We start from the raw sequence: 19,508 nt of genomic DNA, 5'->3' as shown, positions 1-19,508 counted from the left end.
CAGACACACCCAGAAATATTACTTAATCTGGGCACCCCTTGGCCACTCAACCTGACATATAAAATTAACCGTCACTCTACCCAATGAGTACAGAAATTTCAGGAATAAACAAGACACATGGTTTACTATGAGATTGAAACCATAATTATGTAAATTTTTACCCATGCCCACTTCTTTCTGACATAGTTCCCACCTTTGAGGCATTCAAAACCTCCCAAATAGAAGGCATCTTGTTATCAATTTACAATAGCCTGTCTTTCTCTTTTATCTTGGGGGATGTAGGACTCTCTTAAGACAGTAACACAACTAGTCATACTCACCGTAAAGCCGCTATGTTCAGTGTCTCCCAGGGCAGAGATCCAAAATCCCCTTCCTTTGAAAACTTCCATTAAAGGGTCTCTGAGCATCAAGTTTGAACAGTCATTTCCAGCCAGCAAAAAAAAATTTGAGATCAGCTCTTACAGGTTGCGTGGTAGGCTCTCTAGAAAAATGACACTTGGTAACATTTAAGGACATCACCATTTATGAATAACTGGAAAAGGACTAGGTTCTCTTTCATTTCCTTAGCTTATTGAATAGCTCATCTTATCAGGCTGGTTATGCTCTTGTCACTGCCGGAAAGAAAGTGACTAAATAATTAGCCTATGTTATTGCAATTTTATTACAATTATTAAATTTGCTTTTCCTTGGAGTCTAGGTCTTTGGGTCTGTGGGTCCGATTATATTTAAATATTCCTACATGTGGAAAGCATGCCCACTTCTTAGATGTCTCATAAGACAATGCAGGTTGAGGGGTACCTGGGTGGCTCAGCAGGTTAAAGCCTCTGCCTTCGGCTCGGGTCATGATCTCAGGGTCCTGGGATCGAGCCCCACATCATGCTCTCTGCTCTGCAGGGAGCCTGCTTCCTCCTCTCTCTCTGCCTGCCTCTGCCTACTTGTGATCTCTCTCTCTATGTCAAATAAATAAATAAAATCTTTAAAAAAAAAAAAGACAATGCAGATTTTAGTGCCCACTGCTGAAAGGGCATAAGAGATGAGTTAACATAAACAAACCAGAGAGAAGGAATGAAGGTCACCACAGTGTGAGATCCTGTGATGTTCAGGAATGCCCTAGAAGAGAAAAGACAAAATGTGGTGTTTAAACTGGGGCTTTGCATCTACTTTGTTTCCTGTGAGAAGCAAATGTGAAAAAGTAAAATACAGTTGTCACTGTCAAGTGAAGCAAGTTAGATTTTAAAATAACAATAATTTACTAATGGTATATACATTGTTAAATCCAGAAGGGGTTAAAGACAGAGTCATCCTCCTCCTCTAAAAGAGAGGTTAGCTCTCATCTGTTTGGAATGATTGGCTTGTCTGGAAGCCAGGGAACAGACTAGACAATCTTTTAAGGTTCTTTCCAGCCCTGTGATTCCATGATATATTTATATAACTTCTAGCATAATCTGTGTATGGTGTAGTTGAAACATTTCTGATTCCTGTGGTCAGTGTGACCTAGAATATATAGCATTACTTCATGATTCCAGATTCCTATTAAATTTTAAGGCAAGTCTTAAAAACTGCAGGCAATGATAAGGTAGGAAAAAACAAACATTTTGGCTGTGACAGCAAACGTAGCAAGTGACAGCTGCGTCTCTGCTTCTAGCTAACTGGTGGGACATGCCGAGACAAGAAACTCAAGAATGCTAAAACGAACTCTTTCCCCCGTTATACGCATCTCTTGTGCTCAAGTTACGGAGTGCATTAAACAAGCAGGGAAAAAAATATTATTTTAACCTAGTATATTCAAGAAATAATTTGCAGTAAGAATAGTTCCTTTGCATGGTAATTTATTAAAGGAAAAAGGAAGATGTGATTTTGGAGATGAGTTAACATTTTACAGTCAGTGGTTCTCAACCTTTAAGTCGGGGAGCTCTGATGACATGTTCCTATGGAAACACTGTTCCCCACAGCGAATAACAATCCCACTTCAGGTGCTGCATGAGTTAAACAGGCCCTTGTGGGCTGGCCCGGTCTCTCTCCACCATGTAGAACATTTCTTTTATGAGAAAATGTGTTCCAAGTTCCCAACGACTGACTTACAAATGAACTTTAGAATAGTATCCACTCATAAGACTGGAATTATCTATATCATTCCATTCATACACAAAGGCACTTCTCGGGGCCAGAGTCAAATTTGTGCATACATTTCTCCCTAGAGGATAGCTGTCATTAGACACACACAAACACACACACACAAACACACACACACACACACACACACACACACACACACACCCAATACTAAGTTTAACTAAGTCTATTTAATGGAATAAGACACTAAAGGGATTATTAAAAAGGAAAGGGAGACCGAAGACACCAAAGTTACAATACCTATAAAAATCCCATTACATGTGCCCTTATAGAAACAGAAAGACCACTGAAGTTTATAGTTTTAAAATTTTACCTCAACAGAAGAGTGTGGATACCTGCTGCTGGCCAAATGCTGGACCTTTCCGGGACAAAAGTTGCAAGCCCATGAACACATCATCTCATGTATACTCTGAAACCAGTTTTTGGTATCTTGGGCTGCTTTGGATAATCTCTTAGAAAATCAGAAAATGGAGATGATATACAATATGAAAGCTAGGGAACTGTTTTTCCAGAAGACATGAGTATGATCACCAAAAGACTCATAACCCTCTTCGTTAATGGTCTGATGCTATTTCAGATCATGGCTCTGAGTGCAGTGAAGGTCAAAGTGCACCACAGGCACATCATGGATATAAAGGATTCAAAATTATTTCATTGTGGTGGGAGAGGGGCAAAAACTGTTAGCACAGGAACCGAAGAGATTGAGAAAGGAAATAATTATACTATTTTTATGTCAGAGCTACTGAGAATCACAGATTGGAAACAGTACCTACCACAGGTTCATTATTTTACTTTATTACTTCATGTCATTCTTGTGGACCAAAAGTTACACCAGTGAGTGGGTACAGATCTTAATTTTATGGATGGGAAAATCAAGGCACCCAAATTAAGTCACTTTCCAAATATAATCTAATAGAACATCTGTGCTGCTTGGACTTGAACCTAGATCTTCTTGAATCCAAAGCCATTCTCCTGATGCAGTGACTTTCCATTCTGGCAGCAGAGCAGAATCTGTAGCAGAGTCTTTTGAAACATATAGTTTCAGTGGCCCTTCTCCTGGAGATTCTGGGGTAGAGGCCAGAAAACTGTATTTTTGCTTTTAATGAAATGTCATAAAGGGTTAGAAATCCTGTCAAAACTATCATATCAGCATTTCCTTAAGTGTGTTCCTGAAAATCTTAATCCTCAGAGATATTTTTAAAGAAAATACCACGGGGTACGGGGGACACCTGGGTGGCTCAGTCATTAAGCATCTGCCTTCGGCTCAGGTTATGATCCCAGGGTTCTGGGCTCAAGCTTGCATTGGGTTCTCTGCTTGGCGGGAAGCCTGCTTCTCCCTCTCCCACTCCCCTGGCTTGTGTTCCCTCTCTCACTGTGTCTCTCTCTGTAAGATAAATAAATAAAATCTTTTTTAAAAAAAAAAGAAAACATACCATGGTTAAGTAAATTTAAGGGAATGGTACTCCTAGCTCCCCCTTGGGAAGATTTATACCAATTGTTTACAGTTTAAGGACTAAGAATTCTTTCAATTAAAACCCAAATTAACAATCAGTGATCTGGCTTTCCCTTAGAGTTTTCGGGTCTTAGTTGGCCAGGGGAGGCTTCCTGAGAGCTCCTGGCTGTCACGGGGATCCCACAGAACTCCCTCTTCTGTCGCCTCTGCCCATCATGCCAGGAAAGTCTCCTCTTTCACTATAAACTTCACATCTGCTTTGACTGTCTTCAACAGCTATTCAAATGACACAAACCTTGAAAAGTATTCAAAGGGCGGAAGAGACAGACACCCTGTGCCCCTGCACTCTGAGCTGCTTCTGTCTCTAGGTCAAAACCAAAATTGCTTCACCATTGTTGGCAACTTCCCTTTGCCTTGCCGTTGCCTTGCAACGTAGCATGGCAGCTCCAAAAAGGAAAACTCACCTGCAGAGACCATGTTGGTACTGGAGATAATCTAGAGGCCATGGGGACCTCTCCCAGGTGTCCACAACAGGGGCATCTGGCCTCTGTTTTCTAACAAAGGTTCAGTTGCTCCTTTCCAGAGCTGGTCTTGCTAAGGTGTCTTCATTCATTTTGGTCAATATTTATTGAGGACTTACTAATCGTGCTATATATTGAGCCCCACAGAGCGCACTAGATGTTTGTGCACCTTGTTTCTAATCCTTCCATCGACACTATGAGGAAGGCAATACCACCCCATATCATGGGAAGGAGCAAGTGTTCAAGAATAGGGGAGAACGAGACTTGAAAGCGAACTGGGGTCAAATCCTGGAGAGCTCTGAACGCTAGGTTGAGGAGGTAGAACTTTATTCAGTGGGCGGTAAGAAGCCATTAAGTCACAATTAATCATGACAAGCAGCAAAATCTTCTTGGGAGCTTTTTCACGATGCATGTTTCCTGGCCCTACTACAAAGTACTGAGTTAGACTCTTAAGGGTAGACTCTTAAGGGTAGACGCCTGGTATTTGTATCTTTTTTGAGGGGGGGGATGTTCCCAGAGCTCTTCATGCACAGTTCTAGTGAAGAATCATTGTATGAAAGGCTCTAATTATTAGAAAGTTGTCATTTTATTAAAGTGAACACTCCACTAAGCAAGAAAAATTCCTTTTTCAACCTTTGAAGACATCATGTCTCCTTAAGAACTTGCACGTTTGTCCCAGGAATGTTTCCCTTGCTTGAGACCTGTCTGGAAAAGTCTCTGTAGAATGACCCTCAGAGTTTCCTGACTTTGTAGAAGTAGCGACAGTGTCCGCAGGCATCAGAGCTGCTCCTGCCGGGCCTCGGAATCAAACCAACAAGATTAGCAGACAATCTATGGCCAGGTCGCAGGAGGGATGAGTTTACCCATCTCTGCAAACCAGGTCTTATCTCCGATTCCTGTAGTCAAAAACTGAGTGTGCTAAATGGAATATCCGTAGAAAGAAAAGGTAAAATGAGGAAGAAGGAGCAAGGCCCGAAAAATTAAAATGTGTTCTCCTCTCCTTCCCGTAGCAGCGAGATTGGTTTTCTAGGCTATTCAGTCCCAGCCTCTTTGCCTTGTTCGTGTCAGTGCTCCCCCTGGTGGACTTAGTCTTCATTGCAGGCATGTGTTGCCCTGAGCTCAAGGTAGAAAGACCATCCTACCCAGTGCTAGAAAGGCTTCCACTGAGGCAGAAGGAAGAGGGGAAGGAAACCAGAGCCTAGAGCCATCCTCTCAGTCTCTGAGGTTAAAGGGCCACAGAATTCTCCTCTGAGCTACTCCGTATTTGGCTTTGATGTGTTAAAAAAAACATGTCTTTGCTTTCATTAAGATGTTTTGCAAAATTATAGGAGCTCTAGTTGCTCACAAGGGACAGGAGAATTCAGACCACAGTGGGGTCAGGACTCTTGTCAATTATGGCTCACAAACATTTTCTAAAGACGTTGGGAATAAAGTCTTTTCTAGCTGTGCTTGTAGAACTGCAGCGAAAGGTTTTCGGCTCCACCATCCCAGCCAGTTAGATGGAAAACAAAAGATGAAAAGTCCCTTCCTCACAGATCATCTGCATTATAAATTCTATTTGAGGCTTACCTTTAAAAAAATAATAATAACCGCAGTTCACTTTCATTCTCAGATGCACTTTTGCTTACTTCTTTCTTTTTGCTAACTTCTTCCTTTAGATACATTCCATTACACTTTTTTCCCCAGTATTTTTAAACTCATTCCTCTTCCTTTTAAATAAAATATACTGTTTTCCCACCTAGAACTTTAAAAAATATACATATTCTTTCTGATGTTTTAATGCTTTCATAGTTTATTATTTTTAATGCTTTTCCACCTGCTATAACTTTCTCTCCATTTTTCAGCACATCACATGAAAGGTAGAAAACTTATATCCCCATAAACCATCTTTAGTCTCTGGAGTTATTTTACTAACCAACCTCTTCCTCCCATTTTTAAGAGGTTATGTATAGATCAAAAAACACCGGGACGGTGAGGAGATTGTAGCTTGGCTATAGAGAACAGGATTTCTGGAGTCAGACTGACTTGGGTTTGAATCCTGACTCCACCTTTTCCTACCATTAAGACCTTAAGAAATCTCTGTAGCCTTTCTGTGTCTCAGTTTCTTAATCTGTAAAGTGTAGACAATTCTTTACTTGTGGAGTCGTTTGAGGATGAATGACAGCATGTGAAGAAAGAACTTCTGGGTCGAGTGTGTAGCCCAGAAACCACTCGAGAAGTGATTGTGTAGCATTGCTGTGTCTTAGATGTTGTCACACCAGGATGATGAATGGACAGGTCTGTCCCAGAGAGGCTAACTTCATTGACTGAGGGAGAATTCTATCCTCCAATGAACATTTCTTAACTCCAAAGAAGTCTTTCTGACGGGGGTGTCTTCACTCCATAAGCCATTATCAGGTATATGTTCTGGGCTAGGTTTTCTGGAGAAATACTTAGAGCCCAGCCTTGACCCTTAGGGACCTTATAGTCCGGGTTCAAAGCTAGTGCACTGACTCAACTATGATGTAACATAAAAAGCGTACCTTCTAGAAGACCCTAAGAGCTCTGGGAGATCAAAGAAGACAAAGAAGGATTTCAAGCCAAAGACATTCAAAACCTAATCTATTTGGCCTCACTTCTGCAATGAGGCTAGTTCCCACCCAGTGTTCCCCGTCCCCATGAGTGGGCACCAGCCTGTGTTCAGAACCTGCCAGGGCTCTGGGAAGCTCATTCCCCCACTCCCGCTCCTTCCCTTCTGTCACCATCTGGCAGCGGGGCTGAGAAGATCCTCCCTCTTTAGCGTCCGCTGAACCTCCCCATCTGTCTTCACTTCCAGTGACTTCTGTGGCTCTCAAACCTCAGTCTCTTAGAATCCCCTGGAGGGCTTGTTAAAACACAGACTGATGGGCCCCAATCCCAGATCTTCTAATTCCCTGGGTTGTGGTGAGACCTGAGAATCTGCATTTCTAACAAGCTGCTACCCCAGTTGTTACTGATGCTGCTGGTCTGGGGTCCAGGAAGCACATTTTAGTTCATGGTCCTATCATGTCCTAGAGGGATTATTGCCCCCACCTTCCTGCCTTAACTGTCTGTCTCTAATCCTTCTCTTCTTCTTTTTCTTCTTCACATTCTCCACCCAAATCTCAGATCTGGAAGGAAAAAAAAAAGGAAAAAAAAGCCCCTTTTGACTCTTTTCACTGTGGTTTGCCCATACCATAAATGTCAAAATTCCTCATGTGACCTCCAGGGCCCTCAATAACCCAGTTCCTACCTTCCTCTATATTCATATCTGCTGCCTGGCAGATCCCACACCTAACTTCTAGCACATTGAACTCCTGGCAGTTTTTAATATCCAGGTCATTTCAGATTTTGTCTTTTGCATGTCCTGTGGGGCCCTTTCTTGGTTACCACGGGTCCTTGCAGACCCCTCAGGAATGCCTGCTTGGGGGAACACTGCCTCTCCATCTGCGGGCAGAGATAGATGCCTCACCACAAGACTTTGAGCTTCCTGAGGGCAAGAGCCAAATCTTTTATCTCCGTAGCCTCGACCCCAAGCAATACTTTGCCTGGTGCACAGAGTTGGAAATCAATGGATATCGAGTGAAAGGAGATCCAGGAAGTCTGCTTTGAAAGAGGCAGGCATTTTAGAGAGACGGAAAGATGGTTAGGATTTGGACATGCAGAGAAAAGAGGAAGAACATTCCAGAAGAGGAGGCTTGCTTGGGCCTCCACTTGGACACAGTGTGAGGAAGAAACAAGGAGAGGGCTGGTTTGGCCGGCCAGTTGAGGGTGAGAGTAAAAGTACACTCAACATGATTCAGCAAGTGATTAAGTATAAAAGTCAGGAAAGACCCAGATCAAATGTGAAAATACGGATAGTACCATTAACCAAGACCACAGTCTCCAGAGATGGAGTATGTTGGATGAGGACTAAAGATGGATGAAGACCAAGAGTGCGGTGCCCCCATTGTGGATTTGGGGACACCATTAGGACACACTCCAGTGTCAGGACTTCCTGTGCCGTCCCCTCACCTTATTTATGTTTTGATCTCAGGACCTAGTAGGTGCTCCGTAAATGCTGAACGAATAAACAGTGGATGAATGTAGGCACGGGAATACGTAACAAAGGCCAGCAGCGATCCTGCATGAGCCAAGGAAGAGGACAGGTGGGCAGGTGGTTACTGAGATGATTTGAGGTAGCACCATCTTAACCCGTGATGCCACCCATGTGGATAAGACTCGGGCAAGAGGAAAGGCAAACTGCTGGCAACAGGAAAGGCCAGGATGGAAATCTGGGGAAGGGCAGCAGTGGCAAGGAGACCACACTGCCTGCCCTGAGACCTGGGGAAAATCTTAGTATTTGTGAAGATAGTCAAAGGACACCTTGACCAAAATGCCTTTTATCTGGGCTGGTGGTTCTTGGTACATGGCTTCACTACTTGTGTGCAGGGACTGAAGGTATGAGAGCTGGATATACTCTCCAGCTTCACTGTACTAATGCAGTAAACATGAGCATTAGTACTTTCCTTCTATTTAAAGGTACGTCGAGAAAGAGTAACGCACTGTCACTGCTAATCCATTTCTCCCTGCGAAACAGACAGCTTTATGACTATTATGACACTGTTCTCCAAATCTAACCACTACTGTTCTTCCATTCAATTTTACCCATTGACATGTGTTTAGAGAATCTAATATAATGTTGAAAGTGTGAAAGAAACCATTTTTCTTCTGACCTATTCTTGCAGCCTTCCTGTACAATACCAGGGGCCCTTCTCACATTACTGTCTGTGGGCAGAGACATGACTGAATAAAAATAATCTAGTGATCAAAGCATTAAGTGGTCTTTATATTAACATACACACAGTAAGGAGTTATATTTCTAAGCAGACATCCTCAAATATCTTGGGTTGGGCTTCCAAGGCTGTAATTGTATTTGGTAGCTCCATCTAAAAGGAAAATTTGCACCTGGCAATTCACAGAACTGTACCCCTGGGGCTAATAATACATTATATGTTTATAAAAAAAAATTTAAGAAAAAAAGAAAATTTGCAGTGTGACCAACCAGGGAGTTCTCTTATCAAAAACAAGCACTGGGACATGGCGTGGGGGAGGGAGCAGATACATAGAAGATAAACAGCAGATAAAGAGTCAAGATTCAGTTTCCTTTTATGCTGTGGCTAGGGGACAGGCAGACCATTCTTTACCCCTGCCTGCCACTGGTGAACAGAGCTCAAGGTTATGAACTGCAAGTCATTGACTTTTAAAATTCAATTTCATTTCTTTAAACAGTCATTGGGAGCATGAATATCGAATTAAAGGCTTTAGACACGGAGGTCCTAATCTGACAATCTGTAATGCAGGAACCAGTTGGAGTTCATTCATTCAACAGATATTTACTGAGCATTTCTGTATTGTCAGCGAGACGTGAGGGAGCAAGGCAGAGCCGGGTTTTCCGTCCTGGATTTCCAGACTCTGATTTTATCGTCACTGATGCTGCTATGGCTAACACATGAAAGACTGCCTTTGTTTCCAGTTTTCTAGTTCCTAAGAGATGCTGCACTTCTGAGGCCCATCCAGAGTGGCAGTTTTCAGTGTGCTCTTCAAAAATTCCACTGTGTGTCAGTATCGATGGAGCCAACTAGAAACTCTAAGGAAAGTGGAATTCAGGAAGTCAGGGAGTTCTAAGAATGCTTGGAATTTCTAACAGATTTTGCTAAACATTTTCCGTATCATGACATGTTCCAGGAGACCATAAACCTTGTTTATACAAATATAAACTCCTCTTTGCCTTGCTGATAACTCCAAATAAATACTTCAGATGACCACCCACCAGAACCCCAAGAAGTTTTGGGCATTTGTGTGTTCCCTATAAAATATGTGCTTTGTGCATTTTTTTGTGATCAAAGGGGAAAATCATGAGGTGTTGCCTCCTTTTTATTCCTACTGTTAAATTCTCCAGAACCAGTTTCAAATATTTCTGGAGATCTCCATAATATCATTACAGAAATGTAAAATAATGTTTGACCTCTTGTCTTGATCTGACTTTTAGAAGAGGGGAATAAAGACTTTATTTTTTTTTTTTAACTTGCATTTCGGTACAACCAGATGCTGAATTCTCCAGTTAAAATGACTTAACCTGTCACATTGTTTTCATGGTAGCAATCAACTAAATTAAATACAGGACTATAAATCTGGATAGCAGCTTTATTCAGCAAGAAGCCTACTGTAAAGTTCATAGATGCTAGCACCAAACACAGCTATATTGGCCCTGGTCCAGGAGGTAATAGAGAGGATAAAGGAGTAGGGAACATAACCTTTAGCTTAATATAGTTTGGTAAATTAGATCCTATATATGCTAATTTTGTACTTTTTTTAATAGATGGAACTGATTAAAAATATAAGTACTGCCGAACAGCCCTATTTATTCACTCGACATGTTCATTTCCTCAACTTCTCAAGGTAAGATATTTTCCAGCTTAATGCTTCTTTCATTTCTTTTTAGTACTTAAACTCCTTCTAACACACAATTATTTTAAAATCTACCTTCATCTTCAAGGTAGTGTAATTACCCCTGAAAAGCCTTTTTAATCCATTTATTTTTGCCATGGAGGGATCTAAATTTGAAATATTTGGACAGAAGCTTCATTTCTCTCTAGAAACTAATCTTAAATCTTTTGAAAACTTGAAACAATTTTAATGCAAAGCCATTTGACCTGATAGTTCCAGTTTAAAGGAAAAAAAATTGGGTAGGTATTGAAACAAATAAACTGAGAGTAAGAGATGGGTATTTTAACAGAACTATTTCCTTGTACATGTCTATACAATTTGAACCCACACAGGACTGTGGGAATAACTTAGCTGTGGAGTCACGTGTTTTATAGAATCCAGATGCTAGGACTGGCCTCTCTGCCTACCTGTTTAATACTCCATTTGATCATTCTAAATCTTGTATGTTTGATGCTGATGGGGTATTTTAGAACTCTGTTTTTTTCTTCAGCTGCAGGGGCCTTCTGATCATAATGCAAATCTTCAAACTTAGCATTTTAGACTCTTGCTCTGTTACGTTGCAAACTTCCAGTTCTGGGCATTCTTTTCTTCTGTTAGCCATGGTGCCCTTGTCAGTACCCACCAAGGGCAGATCTGCTGACCAGCCCAGGACCCTGGGCCTCCCTCATCCTCCATCTGACGGGTGCCTCCCTTACTGCTACAGTCCCCCTGTGGACAATAGGACCTCACAAGTCTGCAGGAGAGCAACAGAGGTCCCACTAGCTAATGCTGGCCTAATGGACCCCTGCCCCCAGGACCAGGCACCTAGGGAAGCTGGTGCTCAGAGGAAGGCAGGGCGCTGCCTGAGCACTTGCTGCTCCTGAATTCAAACCAGAGCTGCTTGGAGTTGGCACAGCTGCCCCGCCCCAGGATGCCTAACAGTCTAGGGGCTAGGAGAAGGTTTGAGCCTTCAAAGGACTGCCCTGCTGTGCATCAGGCCCTGTGCAAATCAAGTGTAAAGGGAATGAGATTCAGCAGAGCGAGTCACGGAGCAGTGAACAGAAGGGGCCGCTTTATTTTTTTAAAAGCAATTTTCCCCTGTAGTTTCCCCACCTCCCTGGTAAGCAGCATTCCCTTGGACAGTGAATAAGCACATAGGACATGCACAGTTGATCCTCAGTGACTCAGTAGGCTGAGTAGGTTTCCACCACATTTGCGGAATGGCTTGTTACTGGATTGTCTGGGGTATGCACCTTGCCTCTCACTTCCGGTCGGCTGAGAACACATAATTAGATGTAACTAGACAACAAAGTCTTGTTAGTGGTTTCAGGCATTGCGTGTTAAGACTTGCAGAGAGCAAAGCTCAGCCCCCTGACCCTTGCTTTTCTCGTGAGCTTCCTTCTGCATCACCCCAGACATCTTCTAACCTCATGATTTAACTGTTCTTGCTTTGTGGGTCACATTTTTACAACCAAAACAAATTGCAATGCAACGAATTTTAGTAACTGACTCAGAACAGTTTAAAACGCTAATAACAAGCCAAAGCCAGTCCCTTAATTGGGTCAGCAGAGCTGAGCACAGCATGGCCGTCAGATCTGGTCGTGGCCTCCACTGTTAAACACATGCCCAAGAGTTGTTTAATTTGATCAATTTAATCATGAAAAAAATTGATAAGTACCTTTGAGTTGACACCACATCTGCAGCCAGTGTTGGCCTGGCTGCCAGGACCTCTGGGCTTAAGACTTTCCCACTGACCATGGCTTTGGGCTAGCAACTTCACCTCTGGGTGGGGAGGGGAGGTCTCTTTTTTCCCCAATCTATAAAATAAAGACAATTCCTCCCCACTCCTACCTTATGGGGATTCTCTAACACACGAATGAAGGAAAGCCCTTCAACTTCCTTCAGGGGAGGGTATTACATATAGGCAAGGTGGAATTTATTTTTTAAGAGGAAATAATTTTATTTGAAATAAAACAAGTCCATATATATACTGACCACTACGCACACTTAAAAAAAATGTGAACCAACATAGATCATTCTGAATAAATTATAGTAATTTATACTTGAGCAAAATTGAAACATATCTTCCTATTTTCCTTATGAAGGAGATTGTTGTAAGTAATCTTTCCTCTGCTATATCCCAATAATCTTACTTTCCTATTAGTTTTCAGCTGGAATGACTGCATCATTTTTTTATTTTTTCCGTCTGGGTTATACGTCTATTTGATCATGTATGAGTGATGATACTCATTTCTATGTCTCTGACAACTGCTTAGCCCTATGGAAAAACTACCTTTGTAGTTTCTGGTTGCAGAGGTCTGTGAAGTTCTCTGCCACTTCCTAAAGACAAAACCTACACAATGCCGCTGAGTGGCATTCAGGAGCATTTCTGCAAAAGCCACATTTGGAGCCTACAGCTGAGTTCTGGTCCCTGGGTAGCCTCACAGCATCTCCATGACCTTGAGAGCAGGGCCCAGCTCCTTCTGATTTCTCCTTCCTTCATTCCATCTTGTTCAATGAACACATTTTTGCACTAAGGACCCTTTGTCTCCTGTATGCTCCTCCAGAACTGGGGCTTCCCCAGTGAAATACAAATGTTTTCCTTGGAGGTGTCTGAGTGGTTTAGTTGGTTGTCTGCCTTCGGCTCAGGTCATGAACCCGGGGTCCTGGGATGGAACCTCACATCAGGCTCCCTACTCAGTGGGGAGCCTGCTTCCTTCTGCCTGCTGCTCCCTCTGCCTATGCATTCTCTCTCTCCCTCTCTTTCTCTCTCTCTGTCTTTTTTGGGGGGGGGATTTTATTTTATTTTTTTTAATTTTTAATTTTTTATAAACATATATTTTTATCCCCAGGGGTACAGGTCTGTGTATCGCCAGGTTTACACACTTCACAGCACTCACCATAGCACATACCCTCCCCAATGTCCATAACCCCACCTCCCTCTCCCGTCCCCCCTCCCCCCAGCAACCCACAGTTTGTTTTGTGAGATTAAGAGTCACTTATGGTTTGTCTCCCTCCCAATCCCATCTTGTTTCATTCATTCTTCTCCTACCCCCTTAACCCCCCTATGTTGCATCTCCACTTCCTCATATCAGGGAGTTCATATGACAGTTGTCTTTTTCCGCTTGACTTATTTCGCTAAGCATGATACCCTCTAGTTCCATCCATGTCGTCACAAATGGCAAGATTTCATTTCTTTTGATGGATGCATAGTATTCCATTGTGTATATATACCACATCTTCTTGATCCATTCATCTGTTGATGGACATCTAGGTTCTTTCCATAGTTTGGCTATTGTAGACATTGCTGCAATAAACATTGGGGTGCACGTGCCCCTTCGCATCACTACGTTTGTATCTTTAGGGTAAATACCCAGTAGTGCAATTGCTGAGTCATAGGGCAGTTCTATTTTCAACATTTTGAGGAACCTCCATGCTGTTTTCCAGAGTGGTTACACCAGCTTGCATTCCCACAAACAGTGTAGGAGGGTTCCCCTTTCTCCACATCCTCGCCAGCATCTGTCATTTCCTGACTTGTTAATTTTAGCCATTCTGACTGGTGTGAGGTGATCCCTCATTGTGGTTTTGATTTGTATTTCTCTGATGCCGAGTGATATGGAGCACTTTTTCATGTGTCTGTTGGCCATCTGGATATCTTCTTTGCAGAAATGTCTGTTCATATCTTCTGCCCATTTCTTGATTGGATTATTTGTTCTTTGGGTGTTGAGTTTGCTAAGTTCTTTATAGATTTTGGACACAAGCCCTTTATCTGATATGTCGTTTGCAAATATCTTCTCCCATTCTGTCAGTTGTCTTTTGGTTTTGTTAACTGTTTCCTTTGCTGTGCAAAAGCTTTTGATCTTGATGAAATCCCAAAAGTTCATTTTTGCCCTTGCTTCCCTTGCCTTTGGCGATGTTCCTAGGAAGATGTTACTACGACTGAGGTCGAAGAGGTTGCTTCCTGTGTTCTCCTCAAGGATTTTGATGGATTCCTTTCTCACATTGAGGTCCTTCATCGATTTTGAGTCTATTTTCATGTGTGGTATAAGGAAATGGTCCAATTTCATTTTTCTGCCTGTGGCTGTCCAATTTTCCCAACACCATTTATTGAAGAGGCTGTCTTTTTTCTACTAGACATTCTTTCCTGCTTTGTCGAAGATTAGTTGACCATAGAGTTGAGGGTCTATTTCTGGGCTCTCTATTCTGTTCCATTGATCTATTTGTCTGTTTTTGTGCCAGTACCATGCTATCTTGATGACGACAGCTTTGTAAAAAGAGCTTGAAGTCCGGAATTGTGATGCCGCCAACTTTGGCTTTCTTTTTCAATATTCCTTTGGCTATTCGAGGTCTTTTCTAGTTCCATATAAATTTTAGGATTATTTGTTCCATTTCCTTGAAAAAGATGGATGGTACTTTGATAGGAATTGCATTAAATGTGTAGATTGCTTTAGGTAGGAAAGACATTTTCACAATATTTATTCTTCCAACCAAGGAGCATGGAACATTTTCCCATTTCTTTGTGTCTTCCTCAATTTCTTTCATGAGTACTTTATAGTTTTCTGAGTATAGATTCTTTGCCTCTTTGGCTAGGTTTATTCCTAGGTATCTTGTGATTTTGGGTGCAATTGTAAATGGGATTGACTTCTTAATTTCTCTTTCTTCTGTCTTGTTGTTGGTGTAGAGAAATGCAACTGATTTCTGTGCATTGATTTTATATCCTGACACTTTACTGAATTCCTGTACAAGTTCTAGCAGTTTTGAAGTGGAGTCTTGGGTTTTCCACATATAGTATCATATCATCTGCAAAGAGTGATAGTTTGACTTCTTCTTTGCCAATTTGGATGCCTTTAATTTCCTTTTGTTGTCTGATTGCTGAGGCTAGACTTCTAGTACTATGTTGAATAGGAGTGGTGATAATGGACATCCCTGCCATGTTCCTGACCTTAGCGGAAAATCTTTCAGTTTTTCTCCATTGAGAATGATATTTGCGGTGGGTTTTTCATAGATGGCTTTGATAATATTGAGATATGTGCCTTCTATCCCTACACTTTGAAGAGTTTTGATCAGGAAGGGATGCTGTACTTTGTCAAATGCTTTTTCAGCATCTATTGAGAGTATCATATGGTTCTTGTTCTTTCTTTTATTAATGTGTTGTATCACACTGATTGATTTGCGGATGTTGAACCAACCTTGCAGCCCTGGAATAAATCCCACTTGGTTGTGGTGAATAATCCTTTTAATGTACTGTTGAATCCTATTGGCTAGTATTTTGGTGAGAATTTTCGCATCTGTGTTCATCAAGGATATTGGTCTGTAGTTCTCTTTTTTGATGGGATCCTTGTCTGGTTTTGGGATCAAGGTGATGCTGGTCTCATAAAATGAGTTTGGAAGTTTTCCTTCCATTTCTATTATTTAGAACAGTTTCAGGAGAATAGGAATTAGTTCTTCTTTAAATGTTTGGTAAAATTCCCCCGGGAGGCCGTCTGGCCTTGGGCTTTTGTTTGTTTGGAGATTTTTGATGACTGTTTCAATCTCCTTACTGGTTATGGGTCTGTTCAGGCTTTCTATTTCTTCCCAGTTCAGTTGTGGTAGTTTATATGTCTCTAGGAATGCATCCATTTCTTCCAGATTGTCAAATTTGTTGGCGTAGAGTTGCTCATAGTATGTTCTTATAATTGTCTGTATTTCTTTGGTGTTGTGATCTCTCCTCTTTCATTCATGATTTTATTTATTCAGGTCCTTTCTCTTTTCTTTTTGATAAGTCTGGCCAGGGTTTTATCAATCTTATTAATTCTTTCAAAGAACCAGCTCCTAGTTTTGTTGATCTGTTCTATTGTTTTTTTTGGTTTCTATTTCATTGATGTCTGCTCTGATCTTTATGATTTCTCTTCTCCTGCTGGGTTTAGGGTTTCTTTCTTGTTCTTTCTCCAGCTCCTTTAGGTATAGGGTTAGGTTGTGTACCTGAGACCTTTCTTGTTTCTTGAGAAAGGCTTGTACCACTATATATTTTCCTCTCAGGACTGCCTTTGTTGTGTCCCACAGATTTTGAACTGTTGTGTTTTCATTATCATTTGTTTCCATGAGTTTTTTCAATTCTTCTTTAATTTCCCGGTTGACCCATTCATTCTTTATAAGGATGCTGTTTGGTCTCCATGTATTTGGGTTCTTTCCAAATTTCCTCTTGTGATTGAGTTCTAGCTTCAGAGCATTGTGGTCTGAAAATATGCAGGGAATGATCCCAATCTTTTGATACAGGTTGAGACCTGATTTAGGACCAAGGATGTGATCTATTCTGGAGACTGTTCCATGTGCACTAGAGAAGAATGTGTATTCTGTTGCTTTGGGATGAAATGTTCTGAATATATCTGTGATGTCCATCTGGTCCAGTGTGTCATTCAAGGCCTTTATTTCCTTGTTGATCTTTTGCTTGGATGATCTGTCCATTTCAGTGAGGGGAGTGTTAAAGTCCCCTACTATTATTGTATTATTGTTGATGTGTTTCTTTGATTTTGTTATTAATTGGTTTATATAGTTGGCTGCTCCCACGTTGGGGGCATAGATATTAAAAATTATTAGATCTTCTTGTTGGACAGATCCTTTGAGTATGATATAGTGTCCTTCCTCATCTCTTATTATAGTCTTTGGCTTAAAATCTAATTGATCTGATATAAGGATTGCCACTCCTTCTTTCTTCTGATGTCCATTAGCATGGTAAATTCTTTTCCACCCCCTCACTTTAAATCTGGAGGTATCGTCAGGTTTAAAATGAGTTTCTTGTAGGCAACATATAGATGGGATTTGTTTTTTTATCCATTCTGATACCCTGTGTCTTTTGATTGGGGCATTTAGCCCATTAACATGCAGGGTAACTATTGAGAGATATGAATTTAGTGCCATTGTATTGCCTGTAAGGTGACTGTTACTGTATATTGTCTCTGTTCCTTTCTGATCTACTACTGTTAGCTCTCTCTTTGCTTAGAGGACCCCTTTCAATATTTCCTGTAGAGCTGGTTTGGTGTTTGCAAATTCTTTCAGTTTTTGTTTGTCCTGGAAGCTTTTAATCTCTCCTTCTATTTTCAATGATAGCCTAGCTGGATAAAGTATTCTTGGCTGCATGTTTTTCTCGTTTAGTGCTCTGAATATATCATGCCAGCTCTTTCTGGCCTGCCAGGTCTCTGTGGATAAGTCTGCTGCAAATCTAATATTTTTACCATTGTATGTTACAGACTTCTTTTCCTAGGCTGCTTTCAGGATTTTCTCTTTGTCACTAAGACTTGTAAATTTTACTATTAGGTGACGGGGTGTGGGCCTATTCCTATTGATTTTGAGGGGGGTTCTCTGCACCTCCTGGATTTTGATGCTTGTCCCTTTGCCATATTGGGGAAATTCTCCCCAATAATCCTCCTCAGTATACCTTCTCCTCCCCTCTCCCTTTCTTCTTCTTCTGGAATCCCCAATTATTCTAATGCTGTTTCGTCTTATGGTGTCACTTATCTCTCGAATTCTCCCGTCGTGGTCCAGTAGCTGTTTGTCCCTCTTTTGCTCAGCTTCTTTATTCTCTGTCCTTTATTCTCTGTCCTCACTATTCTTTATTCTCTGTCCTCACTTCTATATTGCTCTTTCTTCTGTCTCATTTATCCTAGCAGTGAGCGCCTCCATTTTTTATTGCACCTCATTAATAGCTTTTTTGATTTCAACTTGGTTAGATTTTAGTTCTTTTATTTCTCCAGAAAGGGCTTTAATATCTCCCGAGAGGGTTTCTCTAATATCTTCCATGCCTTTTTTGAGCCCGGCTAGAACCTGAGAATCGTCATTCTGAACTCCAGATCTGACATATTATCAATGTCTGTATTGATTAGGTCCCTAGCCTTTGGTACTGCCTCTTGTTCTTTTTTTTTGTGGGGAACTTTTCCGCCCTGTCATTTTGTCCAGATAAGAGTGTATGAAGGAGCAAGTAAAATAGTAAAAGGGTGGCAACAACCCCAGGAAAATATGCTTTAATTAAATCAGAAGAGATCCCACATCGTGAGGGGGGAGAAAGGGGATAAAAAGAGGTTCAGAAAGAAAAAAAAAGAAAGAAAGAAACAATTAAAAAAAGAAAACAAATAAAGAAAAAGTATAAAAAAGAAAAATATATATATATTAGATAAACTAGTTAAAAATGTTAAAAAAGAAAAAGGTAAAAGTTAAAAAAATTTTAGCAGACGAAGAGAAAAAAAATTGAAAAAGAAAAAAAATTAAATTAACTGCAAGACTAAAGAATCTTGGGGAGAAAGCCATGAGTTCCGTGCTTTGCTTTCTCCTCCTCTGGAATTCCGCTGCTCTCCTTGGTATTGAAACTGCACTCCTTGGTAGGTGAACTTGGTCCTGACTGGATTTCTTGTTGATCTTCTGGGGAAGGGGCCTGTTGTAGTGATTCTCAAGTGTCTTTGCCCCAGGCAGAATTGCACCGCCCTTACCAGGGGCCGGACTGAGTAATCCGGTGGATTTGCTTTCGGGAGCTTTTGTTCCCTGAGCGCTTTACATAGAGTTCCAGAGGACGGGAATGAAAATGGCAGCCTCCCAGTCTCCGGCCCAGAGGAGCCGAGAGCCCGGGGCCCCACTCCTCATTGCACCCTGAGAGAACAGCGCCCAGTAACTCCCGTCTGCCTGACCTCCGGCCACGCTCTGAGCTCACCGAGCCTGCGACCGGTTCAAGGTAACCCCGAGCTGCGAGCTCACTGTCGGCTCTGTCTCTGTAGCCAGCTTCCCCGTTCTAATACCTGCAAGCTCTGTGACACTCAGACACCCCGATCCTTCTGTGACCCTGCGGGACCTGAGGCCATCCTGACCCCGCGTGGGCTTCACCCCAGTTTAGCCTCTGGAGCGCTGTCCCTCAGTGGAACAGACTTTTAAAATTTTTTTTTTTTTAAAGATTTTATTTATTTATTTGACAG

The 19,508-nt window shown here is 41.6% G+C and overlaps 1 protein-coding gene across 1 annotated transcript in view; it reads left to right on the top strand.

Annotated features, from left to right (window-relative positions):
- UST (uronyl 2-sulfotransferase) overlaps window positions 1-19,508 on the top strand; it is a 294,693-nt gene that overhangs the window by 163,410 nt on the left and 111,775 nt on the right. The window contains exon 4 of the mRNA XM_044247116.1: window positions 10,466-10,545. Coding sequence (XP_044103051.1) covers window positions 10,466-10,545 — 80 coding nt within the window. The remainder of the gene's footprint in view (window positions 1-10,465; window positions 10,546-19,508) is intronic.

Source organism: Neovison vison, chromosome 1, assembly GCF_020171115.1.
Source record: "Neovison vison isolate M4711 chromosome 1, ASM_NN_V1, whole genome shotgun sequence".
NCBI classification, from domain to species: domain Eukaryota; kingdom Metazoa; phylum Chordata; class Mammalia; order Carnivora; family Mustelidae; genus Neogale; species Neogale vison.
The sequence above is the reverse complement of the archived record's forward strand: the minus strand, read 5'-3'. Positions and strand labels throughout refer to the sequence as shown.